At 53.3% G+C, this 17065-nt stretch overlaps 1 protein-coding gene across 2 annotated transcripts in view; it reads left to right on the top strand.

The window, feature by feature from the left end:
• Positions 1-17065, top strand: part of RIN3 (Ras and Rab interactor 3) — a 184307-nt gene that overhangs the window by 144268 nt on the left and 22974 nt on the right. For both annotated transcript variants that reach the window (XM_011949388.1, XM_011949389.1), the window contains 2 exons: positions 1496-2989; positions 9011-9319. In XM_011949388.1, coding sequence (XP_011804778.1) covers positions 1496-2989; positions 9011-9319 — 1803 coding nt within the window. The remainder of the gene's footprint in view (positions 1-1495; positions 2990-9010; positions 9320-17065) is intronic.

Genomic DNA, 17065 nt, shown 5'->3' with positions numbered 1-17065 from the left:
AGGCAGAGGTTGCAGTGAGCTGAGTTTGCGCCATTGCACTCCAGCCTGGGCAACAAGAGCAAAACTCTGTCTAAAAAGAAAAGAAAAGAAAAGAAAAAACTTCATTCTGTCAGTTCACACTGCTGTGGCCTAAGTGGTTGCTAAACACTGAGCTGCTTCTGAGCTGGTTGGTAAATAGTTACTGCCCCAGTCATCCCCTGGTATCTCTAAGCCTCTCTTTCCCCACCCAATAATGAAAGAGTTAGTGCTGGGTACGGTAAGGGACACGTGAGCCTCTGAACACGGTAGATTCATAGTAAATGTTGCTTAGAAAAGGAGCTTCAGATGTTCCTTTCCCAGGGCTACTGGATTTTGCTAGCGGACTCCTGAAAATGAATAGGTTTTCGAGGACACAAGATTCATGATGGCATTTCAGGTATGGTGAGGGGTGACAGGATTGAGATCTGAGGCCAGTGCTGTGTGTGTGTCTGCACAGGGCCCTGTAAGCAGATAGTCGACAAAGAGTTATTGGGCACCCAACTCCGCATCAGGTGCTGGCTCAGATATAGAGACAGAGGTAAACAAAGCACTCAAAAAGTTTCTGCCTGTGGGGAGTTTACGGTCTAGCAGGCATGACAGGCAAGAAGGATGAGTAGGGCCGGGTGCGGTGGCTCACGCCTGTAATCCAAGCACGTTGGGAGGCCAAGGCGGGTGGATCACCTAAGGTCAGGAGTTCGAGGCCAGCCTGGTCAACATGGTGAAACCCCGTCTCTACTAAAAATACAAAAAGTAGCCGGGTGTGGTGGCACGCACCTGTAATCCCAGCTACTCAGGAGGCTGAGGCAGGAGAATGGTGTGAACCCGGGAGGCAGAGCTGCCAGTGAGCCAAGATCGTGCCACTGCACTCCAGCCTGGGCGAGAGGGCGAGACTCTGTCTCAAAAAATAAAAATAAAAATAAAAAAATAACCATGGGGGCCAAAACAGGCCCAGTATTCCTTACTCCTCACACACCTGTGATGTGTGCACCATTGTGACCCCATTTTAGGGATGACTAGACTGAGGCCCAGGAAGGTCAAACCACCTGCCCCAGAGCACCCAGCCGGTTGGCTGCAGGAGGTCCAGGCCTTCCATCCCTTGTGCCCTCACCATGCCTTCCCCACGGCTCCAGAGCACAGTGTTGTCACCCCACACCCTGTGTCATCAGTGCCCGCCGAGGTGGGCTGTCACACCAAGGAAGAGAACTGAAGCTGAGCCTGTCACATTACCCCCGGCCCCACCCCACACTGCTGGGGAGGACCGAGTGGGGCTTCCCCTCTCGAGGCAGGAAGTGGTGGGAGAGGTTTAAAAGCGTCCAAGAGGGGAAAACAGCCCCGGAGTAGTGAAGCGAATGCCTTGAACAGCCCTCCCACGGCCCTGCCCCACCCCACCGCGGACCCCGCCCACAGACCCTGCCCAGCGCAGCAACACCTAGTCCCTGGCACAGACTGACCACCTGCCCCCCTCTTGCTTCCACAGGTTTCTGGGACTCCTCGCTGAATCCTCCACAAGAAAGAGGGAAGCCAGCAGAGCCTCCAAGAGACCAGGCCCCCGGATCCCCGCAAGTCTCCAGCCTCAGGCCCACAGCCCATGACGCAAACTGTGCCTGTGAAATCGAGCTGTCGGTAGGAAATGACCGCTTGTGGTTTGTGAATCCTATTTTCATCGAGGACTGCAGCAGCGCCCTGCCCACCGACCAGCCACCTCTTGGAAGCTGCCCTGCACACCCCTTGCCACCCACGTGTGATACTACCTCGCCCACCTCCAGGTGGGCCCCACGCCGCCCACCACCTCCTCCCCCAGTGCTGCCTCTGCAGCCCTCCAGCCCAGCCCAGCCCCCTCTGCTCCCTGCTTCTGCACCCGCCCCTGCCTGTCCTTTGCCCACCTCTCCCCCAGTACCTGCCCCCCACGTCACACCCCATGCCCCAGGTCCCCCAGACCATCCGAGCCCGCCGCCCATGACGGCCTGTGAGAGACTCCCATGCCCCACTGCAGGCCAGGGCCCCCTCAGGGAGGAAGCGATGAAACCAGGGGCAGCCTCCGGTCCCTTGCAGCAGGCCTCCCCCCCGCCACTGCCTGCGAAGAAGAACCTTCCCACTGCCCCTCCCAGACGCCGCGTTTCTGAGAGGGTGTCCTTAGAAGACCAAAGTCCGGGGATGGCGACAGAGGGGGACCAGCTCAGCCTGCCTCCCCAAGGGACCTCAGACAGCCCTGAGGACACGCCCCGGGGGAGCACGGAGCAAGGCCAGGACACAGAGGCGAAAGCCAGTGATCCTGACAGCATGCCAGAGCTGCCCAGGAAGGCCAAACAACCCCCAGTCCCACCCCCCAGGAAGAAACGAATCTCTCGACAACTGGCCTCGACCCTCCCAGCTCCCTTAGAGAACGCTGAGCTCTGCACACAGGCGATGGCCTTGGAGACACCCACGCCGGGTCCACCCAGAGAGGGCCAAAGCCCTGCTTCTCAGGCTGGGACTCAGCACCCTCAGGCCCAGGCCACTGCCCATTCCCAGAGCTCTCCAGAGTTCAAGGGCTCCCTGGCCTCCCTCTCAGATAGCTTGGGGGCGTCTGTCATGGCCACCGACCAGGACTCCTACTCCACTAGCAGCACGGAGGAGGAGCTGGAGCAGTTCAGCAGCCCCAGCGTGAAGAAGAAGCCCTCCATGATCCTGGGCAAGGCCCGGCACCGGCTGAGCTTTGCCAGTTTCAGCAGCATGTTCCACGCTTTCCTCTCCAACAACCGCAAGCTGTACAAGAAGGTGGTGGAGCTGGCGCAGGACAAGACCTCGTACTTTGGCAGCCTGGTGCAGGACTATAAGGTGTACAGCCTGGAGATGATGGCGCGCCAGACCTCTAGCACGGAGATGCTGCAGGAGATTCGCACCATGATGACCCAGCTCAAGAGCTACCTGCTGCAGAGCACCGAGCTCAAGGCCCTGGTGGACCCCGCCCTGCATTCTGAGGAGGAGCTCGGTCAGTGCCCCGGGAGGAGGTGGCAGGGAGGAGAGGGCGGTGGGGCTCACAGACTCAGGAACCCCTTAGGACAAAAGAGGCCTATGCAGTGGATGCTGTTGGTGCCCACCCCCCATCCCTTCCTGGGCACCAGCAACTTTCTCCAGCTGCTGCAAGGTAGGCTGCTAATGGTGCCCGGCTCCCCTCTTTCCTAGAGAATTGACCTTGACCGTATAGGATCTATATTATCTGCACCCTCTCTTCTATCATCACTGGCCCACTGCCAATTACTCCCTGCCATGGGGGGATGAAGACTGGCCCCTTGGCCTCAAGCAGGACCACTGTGTGATGCAGTTTATGCTCCAGGGCCCGGCGAGATCTAGCTGAGGCTGAGAGTTCATCCTTGCTCAAGCTTGCTCTGCCTCTTCCCACTGCTCTCACTCCCTGTCTTCTGAGTCTCCTCAGTGAAATCACATGCACCCAGATCCCTCTTTCAGGCTCTGCTTTCAGGGAACCAACACAAAACAGCTCACTCCTCTGACCACCCCTTCTAAAGTAGCCCCCAGCCTTCCCCACCCTCACCAACCTTGAATCCAGTAATTATCAAAGCTTTTTCCGATTGTGGTTCACAGTGGGAAGTAGCTGTGAACAACCACACACCTACATACATTAAAAATATTAAGGCCTGGCGCACTGGCTCAAGCCTATAATCCCAGCACTCTGGGAGGCCAAGGCAGGAGGATTGCTTGAGCCAAGGAGTTTGAGACCAGCCTGGGCATCATGGCAAAACCCCGTCTCTACAAAAAATACAAAAATTAGCCAGGCATGGAGGTGTGCTCCTGTAGTCCCATGAGGCAGGAGGATTGCTTGAGCCCTGAAGGCCAAGGCTGCAAAGAACCAACATCCCGCCACTGTACTCCAGTCTGGGTGACAGAGTGAAACCCTATCTCAGAAAGAAAATAACAGCTGGGCATGGTGGCTCACGCCTGTAATCTCAGCACTTTGGGAGGCTGAGGAGGGTGGATCACTTGAGGTCGGGAGTTCGAGACCAGCCTGGCCAACATGGTGAAACCCCGTCTCTACTAAAAATACAAAAATTAGCCAGGTGTGGTGGCACATGCCTGTAATCCCAGCTACTTGGGAGGCTGAGGCAGGAGAATCACTTGAACCTGGAAGGCAGAGGTTGCAGTGAGCTGAGTTTGCGCCATTGCACTCCAGCCTGGGCAACAAGAGCAAAACTCTGTCTAAAAAGAAAAGAAAAGAAAAGAAAAAACTTCATTCTGTCAGTTCACACTGCTGTGGCCTAAGTGGTTGCTAAACACTGAGCTGCTTCTGAGCTGGTTGGTAAATAGTTACTGCCCCAGTCATCCCCTGGTATCTCTAAGCCTCTCTTTCCCCACCCAATAATGAAAGAGTTAGTGCTGGGTACGGTAAGGGACACGTGAGCCTCTGAACACGGTAGATTCATAGTAAATGTTGCTTAGAAAAGGAGCTTCAGATGTTCCTTTCCCAGGGCTACTGGATTTTGCTAGCGGACTCCTGAAAATGAATAGGTTTTCGAGGACACAAGATTCATGATGGCATTTCAGGTATGGTGAGGGGTGACAGGATTGAGATCTGAGGCCAGTGCTGTGTGTGTGTCTGCACAGGGCCCTGTAAGCAGATAGTCGACAAAGAGTTATTGGGCACCCAACTCCGCATCAGGTGCTGGCTCAGATATAGAGACAGAGGTAAACAAAGCACTCAAAAAGTTTCTGCCTGTGGGGAGTTTACGGTCTAGCAGGCATGACAGGCAAGAAGGATGAGTAGGGCCGGGTGCGGTGGCTCACGCCTGTAATCCAAGCACGTTGGGAGGCCAAGGCGGGTGGATCACCTAAGGTCAGGAGTTCGAGGCCAGCCTGGTCAACATGGTGAAACCCCGTCTCTACTAAAAATACAAAAAGTAGCCGGGTGTGGTGGCACGCACCTGTAATCCCAGCTACTCAGGAGGCTGAGGCAGGAGAATCATTTGAACCTGGGAGGCAGAGGTTGCAGTGAGCCCAGATTGTGCCACTGCACTCCAGCCTGGGCGACAGAGCGAGACTTTGTCTCAAAAAAATCAAAGTTAAAATAAAATAGAAAAATTAGCTGGGCACGGTGGCATGTGCCTGTAGTCCCAGTTACTCAGGTGACTGAGGCACGAGAATTGCTTGAACCCAGGAGGCAGAGATTGCAGTGAGCCAAGATCGTGCCACTGCACTCCAGCCTGGGCAACAGAGGGAGGCTCTGTCTCAAGAAGAAAGAGAGAGAGAGAAAGACAGAGAGAGAGAGGAGTAACAAGTATAAAGTGTAAGGAGACACGTAAGTGAGCACATGTGGATGGAAGCGAGGTCAGGAGGCTGTTGTGGGGCAGGACCCCAAGGGCCTTGTGAGCCTCTCTATGGACCTCACATCCAAAGGTGAGTGACCTCACTCACATGTGAACCACATCACTCTGGCCGTCACGCCGAGTGGGAGCAGGGAGACTCAGACTCAGTGTGAGGCTACTGTCACAGCCGAGGTGAGCAGTGAAGGTGGCTGGGACCAGGACGGAGGCAGCACAGATGGGGAGACATGGTTGGACTCTGGGTCTGTTGTGAAGCTGGAGCCACAGGACTGGCTGGAAACTGGATGCGGGAGTGGGAGAGGGGAAGTAGGATGTGGACATGTGGACAAGCATTGTTGTCCCTGGGAGGCCACAGCATCCATCCTGGGGCAGGCACTGGGAAGGAGTCGAGGAGTTCGGTTTGGGACATGTGACACTGGAGATGCTTATTAGACACCAGGTGGGGAGGTCAAGCGGGCCATTGAGGGCTGAGTCTGCAGTTCTGGGGCTAAAGAGAGATGTCTGGGAACTGTCAGCACAAAAGGAGCCATGAGACTGGATGAGATCATCTGGGTCTGAGACTGAGCCACAAGCACCGTGCAGACCAGGAGGGCATAGAAGGGCACGGAAGGACATGGAAGGACATGGAAAACTCCAGGTGGCCCAGAGGAAGCTGTGGTCAGCCCTGCCTTCCAGAGTTGGGGGAGTGTAAGAGCTGAGGCCCAAAGGGTCAGGAGTGCTAAGCTGTGGAAAGGGTGGTAGATGGACTTTCTTCTGGAAAAGGATGACAGTGTGGACGAAGGCCGAGAGGTGGGGAATGAGGCTGGAGGATCACGGGCCGTTCACACAGGCAGTGAAAGTCAGCCTGAGGATTTGGCCCAGAGGTGATGGAGCCCTGAAGGGTGTGTGTGGAGGGCAGAGCAGAGGGGACAAAACAGGGGGACGGCTCAGGAGACTGCGGCCATGCAAGGCCAGTGCCTGGTGGCCTTCAGCAGAGCAAAGGAGGTGGAGCACAGGCTGGACCTCTGCTGGAAACAGCAGGAATGACTCCAGCCTCAGGGCAGCTGGCTGGCAGGATGCAGACACACCATGGGTCCTGTTAAGGGCAGATCTGCCTCGGGCACCACGATGCCAAGAGGTGCTAGACTTGGAGTCTACCCTGGCAGGTGATATGGCAGAGTGTCACCAGAGCCTGCCGTGGGCACTAATGTGTGGGGCAGAGAGGTTTCCAGGCGGTGAGAGGTGGCAGCTGAGCTGAGCCACCAAGGACAGGAGGGCTGGAGCTACAGAGACGGAGAGAAGGGCCCTCCAGCAGGTGGGAACAGTGTCAGCATCCACAGCAACGGTGCCATTCCAGACACTGCACATGTCAGCTTCATGACTGCAAACCAGACCAGATGGGTTTGGTCATTGTCATGCCCAAGAAGCCACAGCTCAGAGAGGTCCAGTGGCCCGGCCATGAGGACAGAGCTGGTAGTAGAGCTGGGCTTCAGACCCAGGCAGCCCAGCCCTTTCCATGAGCTGAGTCCTCTGCCTCTGCCTCTTCCTTCCGAGCTCTGCCCATGTGTGTGGCCAGTCAGATGGTGAAGGAACTTAAACCACATAAAAAGGCCAGACAGGGCAGGGCATGGTGGCTCACACTTGTAATCCCAGCACTTTGGGAGGCCAAGGTGGGCAGATCACCTGAGGTCAGGAGTTCAAGACCAGCCTGGCCAACATGGTGAAACCCCATCTCTACAAAAAAATATAAAAATTAGCCAGGCGTGGTGGTGGGCACCTGTAATCCCAGCTACTCAGGAGACTGAGGCAGGAGAATTGCTCGAAACCTGGGAGGTGGAGGTTGCAGTGAGCCAAGATCATACCACTACACTCTAGCCTAGACAACAGAACAAGACTCTGTCTCAAAAAAAAGAAAAAAAAAAAGGCCAACAGAACTCCACGCTTAGGGTGCTTCTGGTTTTATTAGGGAGACAAGTCACAAGAAACAATTGGATACAAAACAGTCCTAATGTGAGGCTGCTGAGGGCCCGAGTCTAGAGAGGAGGTGCCAGGAAGAGATCCTGCAGATGTGAAAGGGCCGGGAGGGCGTGGGCACAGCCCTCTCATTTTGCAGTTCAGGAAGCAGGCCGTGGGAGGGGAAGGGACATGGCCGAGGTCATGCAGAAGCCCAGGACAGTGGGGAAGTGCAAGTCCCTGCTCACGGGTCAACTCCCATCTGCACCCATCTCTACCTGTGGAGGCTCCAATGAGATGGGGAGGTGGGCGTGGAAGAAGGGTCAGGAACCGAGTGAGGGAGGTGAGGGCAGCCCTGTGTTCTACTGAAGGGGAAGAGGGAGGCAGCAGCAAGGGACCCAGGATGGCCATGGGCCAGCCCCCAGGCCTGCGTGGCAGGGAAGGGCTGTCTGGGCCTCTACTGAGACCTAGCCCCGTGGGAGCATGAGTCCCTCCCTCCTCTCTCAGGGCTAGGGCAGCACAGGTGTCTCGCTACAGGAACAGGGCTTGGGACCTCCCCTTACTGAGCCTGTAACCAAGACCCATCCCCTGGAGAGAGGAGGGCCAAAACAACTTCCTAAGAATATGTCCTACAGTCACCCAAAGCAACTGGGCATCCCCTTGGTGTCAAGTAGACATGAGTTCAAGTCCTTGTTCAACCCCCAACCCACCCGATGAGAGCCTAAGTTGGTCTGTCCTCAGAGTGGGGATCAGAGCACATATGCCTCAGAGCAGCTACAAGATCAGGGCACCAACTCCTGCTCTAAGAGCTGATTGGGAATGCCTCTCTGATAGGACGGCATTCGAACAGTGAAAGAACCAGTCATGTGGATGACTGCGAGGCGACTGCGCCACACAAAGGGAACTGCAGGAGCAAAGGCCCTGGGGCAGGAGCAGGCCTGGCAGTTGGTAGAGCAGCCTGAGCATGGGGAGCAAGCAAAGCAGTGAATGAGACATTACAGGGCCCAATCACAGCGGGGCCTCATAGGCCATGAGGAGGCTCTGGCTTTGATTTGATTGCATGGGAGATGGGAGCCATTGGAGGTTTCCAAACAGAAGAATGTTATGATCAAAGATGTCATAACAGGACAGCACCAGCTGCTGTGTGGACAAGAGACTATAAGGGCCAGGGCAAAAGCTGACTGACATAACCCCAGCAAGAGATGATGGTGGTAGCCTGACCAAGCCAGGTCAAGGTAGTAGCCATGGAAGTGATAAAAAAAGTAAGATTCTGGATATACTGTATTTTTGAGACTAGAGTCAAGTGGGTGTGGGAATTGGAAGGGAGATATCAAGAATAATTCCACCAATCATTTACTGGGCATTCAGGCCATCAGCATACAGCTGCCCAGGTTGTACACTGTACAACTCCAGTGTGAGTAATGCCCTCTGAAGTTACGTACTCATAGTCAGCCCTGTGAAAGTTTGCTGTCTGCCAGGCCCTGTGAAAAGCATCAGGATGCAATGACTGGCTCCTGTGCCAGTGCCTTTCCAGTGTGGCTTTCTGTTGAAGAAACCGTGCTCTCTCATGTGCCAGAACCGCAGAGTATAACTGCTGGGGCTGTGAGTGTCCTTGCAGGTGCTGGAGCTGTGAATGTCCTTCCAGGGGCCAGGGGATGGGGATGGCTGTGCTGTTGGGCAACAGAACCGGGTGGCAGGATCCCAGCATCTGGTTTCCTCACCCTCGCTCTCTTGTTTACCTGCAGAAGCAATTGTAGAGTCCGCCTTGTACAAATGTGTCCTGAAGCCCTTGAAGGAAGCCATCAACTCATGCCTGCATGAGATCCACAGCAAGGACGGTTCGCTGCAGCAGCTCAAGGAGAACCAGCTAGTGATCCTGGCCACCACCACCACTGACCTAGGTGTGACCACCAGCGTGCCGGAGGTGCCCATGATGGAGAAGATCCTGCAGAAGTTCGCCGGCATGCACAAGGCCTACTCACCCGAGAAGAAGATCTCCATCCTGCTCAAGACCTGCAAACTCATCTACGACTCCATGGCCCTCGGCAACCCAGGTCAGTGGGCAGCCGGGAGGGGTCTAGGCGAGGAGCTCTCTTTGTATGGGTCCATGACCCCACCCTGACAAGGACTCCGGAGCCCTTGGAAGGCCCCAGACTTTCCAGATTCAGAGCCCCCCTGGGGAGGAACTGGGTGTGGGTGGGGTGTAACTCCTGTGCCCTTTTGGAGTTACCTGGGGCCTGGGAGGAGAGCCATGATTGGCTGCTGCCTTGGAGGCAAGCAAGGAAGCCAGCCTACAGTTAACTTTGTGTGAATTAGGAAAAGCACTGTGTTAGTTTGCTAGGGCTGCAGAAACAATACCACAAGCTGAGTGGCTTAGCCAGCAGAAATCTATTGTCTCACAGTTCTGAAGGCTGGAAGGTTCAAGATCGAGGTGTGGGCATGGCTGTGCTCCCACTAAAGACACCAGGGAAGGTCATTTTCCTTCCGAGCTTCTGGTAGTTCCTTGGCTTGTGGCCACAGAACTCTGATCTTCACATGGCGTGCTTCCTGTGTGCATGTCTGTGTCCCAATTTCCTCTTTTTGCAAGAATGCCAGTCAGACTGGATTAGGGGCCCACCCTACTCCAGTATGACTTCATCTCAGCTAATTACAGCTGCAACAACCCTGTTTCCAAATAAGGTCAGAGTCCTAGGTGCTGAGGGTTAAGACTTCAACATACAAATTTTGAGGGGACACAAGTCAACCCCTAACAGGTGCCTTAAACAATTAGCATTGATTTGATGCCTAAGTCCACGGGGCATGGACAACTCTCTGATCTGGGTCAAGTGTGCCTGAGCTTGGGTGGGCTTCTTCGTGGATCTGTGGTCAGAGGTGGGTCAGTTGGAGGCCAGATAGTCTGGGATGGCCCTGCCCACATGCTGGGTGGGTGGTTGGCTGTTGGCTGGTCTGGGATGGACTTGCCCACATGCTGGCTGGTTGGTTGGCTGTTGGCTGCTCTGGGATGGCCTTGCCCACATGCTGGGTAATTCGTTGGCTGTTGGCTGGTCTGGGATGGACTTGCCCACATGCTGGGTTGTTGGTTGGCTGTTGGCTGCTCTGGGATGGCCTTGCCCATATGCTGGGTAATTCGTTGGCTGTTGGCTGGTCTGGGATGGACTTGCCCACATGCTGAGGGGTTGATGAGCTGTTAGCTGGTCTGGGATGGGGATGACTGAGCCATGGGTTTCTCATCCTCCAGCAGGTTAGCACAGGTATGTACCCATGGCAGTAGCTGGGGCCCTAGAGAACAAGCAAAGCCTGCAAGGCCCATTGAGGCCTGGCCCTGAACTGGCATGATGTTGCTCTGACACCTCTCATTGACTTGTTTAGGCACAAGAGACCATCCCAGACTTAAGGAGTGAGGAACATCTCACCTCTTGATGGAACAAGTACAAAGGCATATTGTAAAGGGTGTGGATGTGGGAGAGGAATCAGTGGGACTATTTGTAATCATTTGACTGCAGTCCTCCAGGCAGACAAGAACAGGCATCACTGCACGATGGGGCACAGCTCAATGAAGAGAAAGCTGGCAGGATTCATCCCTTCAGCTGGTGCCCTTGTGCAGTGAGCAAACTGTGTACCTGGACACGGCTGCCATGGCAATAGAGTGGATGGATAGCCACCTCTGTAGACTCACAGACGTGGGTTCGAATTCCTGGTCTGTCACTTACTACCTATTTAACCTTGAATGATTTACTTAACTCTTTAGAGCCCAATTTCCTCACCTGAGGAAGCTGCTTTACAGAGAGGGTAAAAGATCCTAAGACCCCTAATGGTTCGAAAGCCATACTTAGTCACTTGTGAGTATTAGAAACAATGCATGTAAAATGGTGGCCTCCACGCACAGCACCTGGCAGGCTCAACAAATGTGGCTGTGTTAAGAGAGGAATTCTCAGCCGGGCGCAGTGGCTCACGCCTGTAATCCCAGCACTTTGGGAGGCTGAGGCAGGCGGATCACAAGGTCAGGAGATCGAGGTCAGGAAATCGAGGCCATCCTGGCTAAAACTATGAAACCCCGTCTCTACTAAAAAATACAAAACAAAATTAGCCGGGTGCGGTGGTGGGCGCCTGTAGTCCCAGCTACTCAGGAGGCTGAGGCGGGAGAATGGCGTAAACCCGGGAGGCGGAGCTTGCAGGGAGCCGAGATCGCGCCACTGCACTCCAGGCTGGGCGACAGAGCGAGACTCCGTCTCAAAAAAAAAAAAAAAAAAAAAAAAAAGAGAGAGGGATTCTCTTCATCTCCCCTGGAGAAAGGCAGGCCAGTTTGGCCATCGACCAACAGGAAGCAATTGTAGGGGTGTGATTGGGGTGTGGTGCCAGATCCCCTCACCCTAGAAACCTTTCCTCTCAGATCTGTGCAGGCCACAATTCCGGGTTAGTCACATTTTTGTGGTAAACTGATTTGTGTCTTGCGACCATGTGTTAGAATTGTGCTCCCCAGGCCAGGTGCGGTGGTTCACGCCTGTAATCCCAGTACTTTGGGAGGCTGAGGTGGGGGGATCACGAGGTCAGGAGTTCGAGACCAGCCTGGCCAACATGGTGAAACCCCGCCTCTACTAAAAATACAAAAATTAGCCGGGTGTGGTGGCACATGCCTGTAATCCCAGCTACTCAGGAGGCTGAGGCAGGACAATTGCTTGAACCCGGGAGGCAGAGGTTGCAGTGAGCCGAGATCGTGCCACAGTATTCCAGCCTGGGTGACAGAGCGAGACTCTGTCTCACACACACACACACACACACACACACACACACACACACACACAAATAGAATTGTGTTCCCCAAAAGCAGACACCACGCCAGGGTGAACTCTGTATTAAGACTTTATCCTGATATTGGAGATGTGATGGGAAGAGAGAGGGTTGTAGTAGAAGCAGGATGTAGTGAAGGGTGTGTTTTCATAGTGTGGACATTAGCCTCGGAGGGAGGTCGGGTGTCTTGTGCAGCCTGGAGCCCAGAGAACAAGCCCAGGATGTAAACTCCACAACTGAGTAACCTCCAGGAAAATCCCCAAAGAAGTAGGTGGGGGACAGTGGGCAGCCTGCAGAGCCCAGAGCTCTCGGCGAGTTTGACCTGGTCAGCCCTAGAGGGCTGGGACTCAGGGAAAGAATCAAGTATGCCCTGCCAGGTGACATGAGACCGAGGTTTAAGACCCCCTCGTGGCCTGGCAAAGGGTGTCTGAGAATGAGTGGGGCCTTCTCAAGCCTTCTCGGAGAGAGGCAGTCCTGGCTTTCTCTGCAGCAGCAGGGGTTGGAGAGGGAGGCAAGCTCAGAGGTATCCTACACGGCGTGCAGGGAAGCAGCAGTCAGACTGGATCAAGGCAGAAAGGAGACAGAGCCCCGGGGGACCCTTTGCTGGGAACAGCCTCGGGAACCCTGCGGGGATCATGGAAGAGCAAGGTCCAGGCTTCCTTGCTGGCTCTGCTGCTTCTCAGCTTGTGGCTGTGTTAAAATGACTTAGGTACTCAGCCACAGTTTCCTCTTATGTTCAACAGGCACAGCCACAACCACCTTGCAGGCCTGTCTTGAGGCTTAGAGGAGTCTGAAGTTTGCATGTTGCCCAGCAGTTGGCACTTAGTCACAATAGCTATTGATTGGTTTCAGTGCTGAATTTCTAATTAGGGAAATCGTTGCCCCTGGATTTGCTGGGCTTGGTGGTCAAGTCAGAGCCAAGGGTTTTCTAGACCCTGAGACATGATCAGGACAACAGCTTTGGGCTGGAAGGGGCAATTCCATTCTCGATGAGTCCCAGTTTATCCAGAAACCCCTAGCTTCCTGGAATTCTGTTTAAAACCCCATGACTGAGCAGCAACACTCAAACACCATGGTTTTTTTTTTTTAAAACAGAGTCTCTTTCTGTTGCTCAGGCTTAAGTACAGTAGCACCACCCCCCAGGCTCAGGCAATCCTCCCACCTCAGCCTCCTGAGTAGCTGGGACTACAGGCATGTGCCACCACACCCAGCTAATTTTTGTATGTTTTGTAGAGACGGGGTTTCACCATGTTGCCCAGGCTGCTCTCCTGAGCTCAAGCAATTTGCCTGCCTCGGCCTCCCGAAGTGCTGAGATTACAGGTGTGAGCCACCACATCCAGCCTGACTTTTTTAAATTGACAGATAAAATTGTATGTATTTACTGTGTACAACATGATGCTTTCAATATCTACATTGTGGAATGACTAAATCTATCTAATTAACATAGGCATCACCTCACATAGTTATCGTCCTTGTGGTGAGAATCAAACACCGTGATTTTTGCTAACAATGAACTTGCTTTCTAAAAACTTACCAGAGAGCAGGGACTCGAGGAAGGAATGGCTAATTTTGAGGAGGGAGGAGAAGCAAGAAAGGCAGCTGCTGGAAAGGGCATGGCTGGTGTCACGTGTGGTTGAATGGAGCAGAACCAGGTGCCTGCCATTTTCCATCCTCAGCAGGCAAGAGGGAGGGAGGCTGGAATCTCTGCAGATCCAGAAGCCAGGCTCAGTCGGGGAGACTCTGAGACATGAAGGTCAGGCCAGGGTCTCCCCCAGACGCCAATGGGTTTCTTCTCAAGGAACAGAAAGAATGTTTCCCTCCCACCACTGGGTGAGCACTGGACTGGGAGCACCGTGACTCCCAATTTCATCTCAGAACCGGGCAGGCCAGGGCTGCTCCATTCGGAGCCTTGGCATCTTCATCTGGGTGGAATTAGGTTCTGCTCAAATGGGTGTGAGATTTGTCACCCCCAAATCCAAAGAGCAGAGGATTTGGGGTTCATCCACGGTCCTGGGTTTGAACCCCAGCTTTGGTGCGACAGCCTTGAACATTCATCTCCCTGGACCTTTGTTTGGGTACAAAATGAGGGCGAAACGCTTGTCACGTTGCGGTGCAGGAGCTGGGACAGCACATGGGACAGCCTAGGTGCTCAAGGAGTTACTTCCCGAGCCTCAGTTTTCCCACTCTTTAAATGGGGCTAGGATCGCCTCTCTCTGGGCTATTGTGGGGATCAAAGTTTATGAATGAGTGTTTAGATATTAGGATGCAGGAACAGCTGCCTCCCAGCCACGTTCCCAAAAATACAGAAGCTGAAAGCAGTGGTTTTCAAGATGGATTCCACAAGGCACCTCAGGGGCCACCAAGGGGTCGAAAGACAAGCTGGGCCCCAAGCCAGCTCCACCCCAGACAACCCTGCTTGTACCTGTTTTACACGTGGGGTTCTGCAGGGGATTTTATTTCAGATAAAGAGTTTATTTTTTTACGTTTCATTTGGAAATAATTTCAAACTTCAAAAACTGTAAGAATAGAAACAGTACATAGAAACAGGGACACCTGCAGACCCTTTGTGAATTGTTAACATCGGACCCCTCCCCCCCCCCGCTTCATCATTTTCTTTCTCTGTCTACATACATCATGTTTTTTCTGAACTGTGTAAGGGTAAGTTACATACATCAGGGTCCTTTACCCCTAAACGCTTTCCTAGGTATTTTGTTGGTGTATGGATGTAAGATTACATAACTCTTACACAGCCACGGTAGAGTTGTCCATTGCACACATTTATGTTAATACAATGTTTTTATCTAAACTTCCAGGTTGTCACTTGACTTAATAAGGTCCTTTTTAGAATTTACCCCTCATGTTCAGGATCTGGTGAAGAGTTAGATGTTGCATGTGCTTGTCATGTGTCTTTAACCTCCTTTAATTTGGAATATCTCGTATTTGTTGCTGAATGATGGAAGTACAATCTGAGGAATGCGTCATTAGGGAATTTCATTGTTGTGTAAACATTTTAGAGTGTACTCACACAAACCTAGATAGCACAGCCTACTATACCCCTGGGCTATATGGTATGGCCCATTGCCCCCAGGCTACCACCCTGTACAGCATGTGACTATGCTGAAAACTGCAGGCAGTTGTAGCTCAGTGGCAAGTATTTGTGTATCTGAACATACCTAAACGTAGAAAAGGTGCAGTAAAAGTCCGGCATTATGATCTCATGGAACCACTGTCATATATGTGGTCCATTGTTGACCAAAACTTCGTTATGCATTGCATGACTGTATTTCCACAGCCTTTCTTTGTCTTCTTATTTTTTTGAGACGTAGTCTTGCTCTGTCACCCAGGCTGGAGTGCAGTGGCGCTATCTCGACTCACTGCAAGCTCTGCCTTCTGGGGTCCCACCATTCTCCTGCCTCAGCCTCCCGAGTAGCTGGGACTACAGGCGCCTGCCACTACACCCAGCTAATTTTTTTTGGATTTTTAGTAGAGACAGGGTTTCACCGTGTTAGCCAGGATGGTCTTGATCTCCTGACCTTGTGATCTGCCCGCCTCAGTCTCCCAAAGTGCTGGGATTACAGGCGTTAGCCACCATGCCCGGCCTGTTTGTCTTTAATGATATTGATGTTTTTGAGGGATACTGTTTTTTTCCACCACCCCCACCTTTTCTTAATGAAAGTTCCTCATTCTGTGTTTGTCAGATGTTTCCTGATGATTAGATTGAGGTTATGCATTCTCAGCCAGATCCCAACTGACTTCAGTTCTGACTTTGACGTTCAGTAATTTTAGAACAAGGTCCCAGGCATTCAACTCACACCTCCCTCTGGCAGGTGATCCAGGCAACTGTGTAGTCTATGGCCTTGCTACCCGAGGTGTGGTCTGCAGCCCAGCAGCTCTTCATTGAGCCCTGGGAGCTGCGAGTGACCCCACAGAGAGGCAGACTCCAGCCCGAGTCCCGCCTACCTCCACCACTAACCTACTTCCTCCACCACTGACTGCTTTAAGCAAAAAACAGCCCTCCGTGTCCACCACTCCTGACTTCCGCCCTGCCCCTAGCCTTGCCTCTAGTCTTCCCAGCTCCCTCACCTCCAGGGAAGATGCCTCACCCACCTGCCTCATTGCTATGCTGCAGGCAGCAGTAGCTTGATATGGTACCTTCATGGCCCACTTGAAAGGGGAATAAAATAGGGTGGGCTGCTGGCAAGACCTGTTGGAACAGTGAGGAAAGGGGTAAACATGGAGACCCAAGATCTGAGTTAACTGGCCATGCTATCTTCAGAAAGACAGGGCCAGGATTAAACCTAGTATTAGCTCCCTCTAAAGCCTGTGCTGCTATCACCATGCCAGTGGCTGGCCTAGGAATGGACCCCAAGTTTCAGAATCCTGGTGGAATGTGTTTTCTCCTATCACAAATTTAGGGTCCTGAGTTAGGCAGATTGGGGAGTCCACGGAAGCAAATGGCTTTGGATAAACTGGCCCTCCATCCTGGAATCAGGAGCAGACCAGATTCTTCATGGACTTCATGAGGCTTGGTGAGAGCAGCCAGAACTTCTAGATTCATTTCTTCTATTACTTTGACAAAGAAGTCATTCCCACCTATTTGATGTCTAAGACTAGTCATTCAGAGCTGGTTCTGCTACTGGGGAGAAACAGATTCAAGTCCAAGAAACCCTCCTTAAGATGGGAGGGGGAGAAAGAGGGTAGGGGCGCAGTTCAGGAAACTTCTAATGTGAATGCCAAGCAGGAGGCATCCCAAAGGGTATTGACGGCCTGAGGCTGCCTTCCTTGAGTAGTCTGTGTAAACACCCTGATACCACCCACTTGAGCTTCTGGAAACAGGGCCTGGCTCCTAACCCCAGGGGGATGGAGCACACTACTGACCACGTGGTGGGATGTGGGGGCCAACCGGGTGGTGACAGAGTCCCAGGTCCCTTGCCATCCACTTCCTTGGCAGAGACCACAAAGTCAAGGGTCCACAGCTAGTTTAGGCAAGGGCAACCACAGAGGAATTAGAT

The sequence above is a fragment of the Colobus angolensis genome, unplaced genomic scaffold (genome assembly GCF_000951035.1).
Source record: "Colobus angolensis palliatus isolate OR3802 unplaced genomic scaffold, Cang.pa_1.0 Scaffold3, whole genome shotgun sequence".
Lineage (NCBI taxonomy): Eukaryota > Metazoa > Chordata > Mammalia > Primates > Cercopithecidae > Colobus > Colobus angolensis.
The sequence above is the reverse complement of the archived record's forward strand: the minus strand, read 5'-3'. Positions and strand labels throughout refer to the sequence as shown.